Source organism: Pinus tabuliformis, chromosome 4_2, assembly GCF_031772625.1.
Source record: "Pinus tabuliformis cultivar Carrire ecotype Pingquan chromosome 4_2, CPIR1, whole genome shotgun sequence".
NCBI classification, from domain to species: domain Eukaryota; kingdom Viridiplantae; phylum Streptophyta; class Pinopsida; order Pinales; family Pinaceae; genus Pinus; species Pinus tabuliformis.
The window spans coordinates 701,557,245-701,561,799 of NC_142304.1; the positions used below are offsets into that span (position 1 = coordinate 701,557,245).

Sequence of the window (4,555 nt, forward strand, 5' to 3'; positions counted from 1 at the left end):
ATCATAACGATAATAATAAAAATGTAGTCCCACCAAACATACAAAAATAAAACTTAATTTAACATAAAATAAATACTAAGAATGATCATAACATATGTCTCGGTGGTGGAAAAAGGTGAGTGAAAAAACTCTGAGATATATATATATATATACATTATCCATTTCTAAATGTTTTATATTTCTCTCAACTGCACATTAATATCTAAGTTCAGCTCGCGTTAATTTGTATTTCTACCCTTTGACATGGGACGTTAATTTGTATGTGTACCCTTTGACTTCGGACACAGGATCTGAGTCGAACGATCAATGGAAAACGATATGGTCAACACAGTGGCACTGGAAACATCTGAGGGAGAAATTTTTCGGGGCGGGGGAGGGGGGAATTGCAATGGAGTCGAAGGTGATAAAGAATATGGCAGAATTCATCGATATATCTCATGCAACTGTGCCTGTTTACGTATTCACTCCAATATTGGAAAAGGTGATCCAATATTATGACTATCATTTACGCAACTCAACTCAAACCTCACGTGAAATTAAAGAGTGGGATGAGAATTTTATCAGCGTGGACATATCAACACTGCGGGATATAATAAAGGTAATGTTATCATAAAAATAATGTGGAGTATTATCTTTTTAAAAGTCAATAAGTAATGTAATTGAATGCTGGTTTTTATGTTTTATATTATGTTATTGCAGGCAGCAGATTTCCTTGCTATGCAGAGTCTTTTGGATTTGTCAAGTGAGAAATTGGAAAGAGAAATCCTTGCAAGGCCCGAGATCGAGAGTGATGAATTTTTTATATAAAAATAATTAAATCAAAAGAAAAGTTGTATTTAGTTAGTTTAATATTTTTTTGGAGTAATTTTTAGTTCTGATATTTAGAGTTTTCGCTGGATTTCTGGCTAAAATTTTTATGGTCAAATCTTGATTTGTGTTGTTTAAACTCGTTTTTTTACTGCATATATGGATTCAGCACCCTCAAAAATGTTTAATGCACTTCTATTGGGAACAGCCCAATTGTCAAACTTGTGATTTTAATGAACCTGAAAACTTTCCAAAAAGTGGCACATAAAACTACTCTTTATTTTTATATCATTCCTTTTATATTATATTCCATCATATTGTTTTTAGTGAATTTTAAAACATGATTGATATTATTTTATAAAACTGCAAATTATATTATTATATAATTATGATTGTTTTATCTTATAAGATTATTTATATTTATTAGTTTCATTTCATCTATAAATTAAATTTAGATAAATATCAAAATTTTCAATAATGTTGTTATTTATAATAACTTAAGACAATAAATATCAAAATGTTAATTTAAGTTGTTATTCACAAATTTATTATTTCTTACTTGTTTTGAAAATTATTTATAAATCATTCAATTTTTTGGAACTGTTTTCTTTTCTTTCTTTATTTTCTCCCACACGTAACTCATTTTAACTCATTTTATGTACTTCTATATTTACGAAACATTTAATTTATATGATCGTCTAGTGATGTAAACTTAAGGTTGTAATAAAATTCAAAACTCTTTTTTTAATTTCCATTAAGTCAATTTGTTTTCTTCTTCATTGACTCTAGCATGACTCTAGCATGAGCATAATGGTTCTTTGCATGAAGTTTTGTGGCGGTTGCGATGGGTGATTATAAGCTGTGTGTGTTTAGTGAATCCGACTTCTTCAACAGTTTTGCCTAAGGTTGAATTTATACTAGTAGCCTTATCGTCATTTAAATAGGGCTATGGGAAGACTATAGTTAATGAAGCAATTAGACGTATAAAGCCTTTCACAATGATTTGAAGCTATGAAAGAGTTTTTAACACGGAAGCTGGAGACGCTGATTCCGAAGGATATTCTTGCAAAATTAAAGGATGCATTTAGTTTTGTAGAATCGGGCGAAAGGGGTAAGAAGGGAATCATATGTATTTATGACCCTATTTCCATGTTACTAGTTTGAAATCTTCATGTGCTGGTATGACAATTGAAATCAAAGGATCAAATGACAGGAGAAGAGGCACAAACCCTCAATGTAGTGATTTTTGTTGATTGAATAAACTATGGGTCAAATTTTTGAAGGCAAAGACGAATTGGAAGCAATTTAGAAGTTTGTACCCATATATTTCTAAATCAAACAAAGTCCAAGCTATATCATTGTTATTGGGGGTGATTTTCAACATATTTCTAGGGCATGTTTGAGTTATATGGAAGGTTGATTTACTTCTTACTGACTGTTGGATTTTTATAGAGGATGTGGCTGAGATTGGGCACATTTCCTTTGGCTAGGAATTCCATTCTTGTAGTCGCATGAATACTAAATTATAATCAGGCTTTGGGGCGTTCCACTACACAAAAGGGATTCTTGGTATGGAGGAGTGAGGGTGCACTAAAAATAACTCATAATTTTCTTAAGGTTGGATATTGGAACCATATTCTTGAGGTTGTGGCCAACAGTAAGCTAAATGTTCACCTCATTTCCTCATTGTTGAGTGAAAACATTGGTTAAATATTCCTTGTATAGGTGACCCACTATTGTATAGAGGTTGCGAAATACTCCAGAAAGTCAAACTAAGTTTTATTCCAAGTTTTGGGTGCATTCAAACTCTAAATCTACATTTACAACAAGGATGTGAAGAATAAACAAAGATCATATCATTATAATTGTGTTTCATAAAATGTTCTCCCTTACTTCCTCTTAAATTGCTTGGATTTAGGGTTATTGTTGCGTTTGGTGTATTAGGCAATCATTTTCCACTAAGTTTAAAATAAAGAGATTATGTCCCAGAAAACCATTGAATCAAGCATAAACCAGCAAACCCAAAAAAAGTTTGACAAAATGCCAAACTCAAAATTTCAAGCAAAATTTGTTAATTAACATACAATTTAGAGGGATAAGTGGACTAATTACTTTTGTAGTTTAAGATCACTTGTACAAAAGGTTACGAGCACATTCTAAGAAAAAATACTTCCACATAGGATTAACAAAAAGTGTTTGACGAAAGTTGCCAACACCAATAAACCATTGAAATCGGCAGTAGAGAAAATATAGTTGAGACAAAACATTGATTCTTTTTTAAATGGAGGGGAGAGGGCTCTTTAAAAGTAATAAGTAGGTGAAGTTGTTGTCCTCTATGGAGAATACGAGGTCCCTTTCTTGAATTGTGCACTTCCATCCCACCATACTCTAGACAATGGTGGTTCTGCCATATGGAAGCAGTCGTGCAAGAGTTTTTGCAGAAGGCCCCTTATCCACTTCAACACAATATTGCACCGTGGCTCTTAAGAATTTACAATCAATTCAAGAATAGGACTAGAATTCAATAGCAGAGAACAATTGTCAAAAGCATCAAATATCTATCCAGGTAGCTCAGACATTGGCGTACATGCCTCTAGAATATTTTAATGGATATATTTCTACGAAGCAGGTCGATGTTTACAACGTTGTAATGTTGATGATGGAGATTGTCAATGTAAGGAAGCATAACCTTTGTATCTAGGTTTCATTGACTCTCTTCTCTAACGTTTGGGTCCATATATTACATGCTTGCACATACCCATATCCACAAGTAGTTGGTCTTGAATTATCTATAACTTTAATCATTGTATCATTTGTGAGTTGCTATTAGAGATATAGTTCAACGTAATGTAAGTGAGAAAATTTGGCAAAAGACAAAGGAACGTATGAACTACTATAGTATGGAAATAAATCCTATGGTTATATATGAGGAATACAAACGTTGACCTATGTCCATATCAGTCTTTGAAAGACAATTGGCATGTAGGATAAATATGAGTTTGAAAAACCTAGAAATTGGAACAAGAAGGTGGGAACAAATGGAAAAAATAGAACACACGTGTCTTCTATGTGATGAAAAATGATGCAGGAGCATCTAAACCCCCCTTAATCAAAGAGGAATCGGAAGTAGAGTAAAGAGAGGACAACATGGACCATGAAGCAAAACAGGGGAAAATTTATTTTAAAACAAATTTAAAGATGGAAGTGATAAGTCCCAAAGACTTGATCTAAATGTAATTTGGCATGTGTTGTATGCATGCATGTAATGAGAGCTTTAAGGGCTTTTTGTTAGAGGGTTGATTGGATCCTTCCATGATCTGATCCAACAATGCTTCCTTATATATAGAGGGAAACACAGAGTGACATGAATAGATTGTGTAATCAGTGCTTAGACTGATGTAGTCGGTGAAGAACCCGTGTTAAGGCTTAAATGCTTTAGCTATACTGTATATAATAAATATGTGTTTTTCGGGTTTCTATATGTCTGTGTATTAAGTCTTTCACTTCTATTATATATGTGTGTGGGAGGATTGAAATCCCAATTCTAAATTCATGCTGATCAACCATTGATCACAGAAGGATCAATGGTGATCCAAAGATCTCTTGTTTATATGAATGTTATGTGTGTTAACAGAGAGTGGCAGAGGAATTGTTTTTTAGGCGAGAATCCATCAAAGGAAACGAACTCCATTTACATAGAGAAATAGTGGAAACCCCTTAGCAGATTTGTAAAGCGGACATGAAATAT

The 4,555-nt window shown here is 33.0% G+C and overlaps 1 protein-coding gene across 1 annotated transcript; it reads left to right on the plus strand.

The window, feature by feature from the left end:
• The first annotated feature begins 388 nt into the window (after positions 1 to 388).
• On the plus strand, positions 389 to 807 carry LOC149171427 (E3 ubiquitin ligase complex SCF subunit sconC-like). The gene is made up of 2 exons (XM_089425972.1): positions 389 to 598; positions 700 to 807. Exons 1-2 carry the CDS (start codon positions 389 to 391, stop codon positions 805 to 807), a joined length of 318 nt encoding a protein of 105 aa, XP_089282098.1.
• The last annotated feature ends 3,748 nt before the right edge of the window (positions 808 to 4,555 follow it).

Coding starts and splice junctions, on each gene's coding strand:
- LOC149171427 (XM_089425972.1), top strand. CDS start 389: ATGGAGTCGAAGGTGATAAAGAATATGGCAGAATTCATCGATATATCT. Junction 599..699: donor CACTGCGGGATATAATAAAG/GTAATGTTATCA, acceptor ATGTTATTGCAG/GCAGCAGATTTCCTTGCTAT.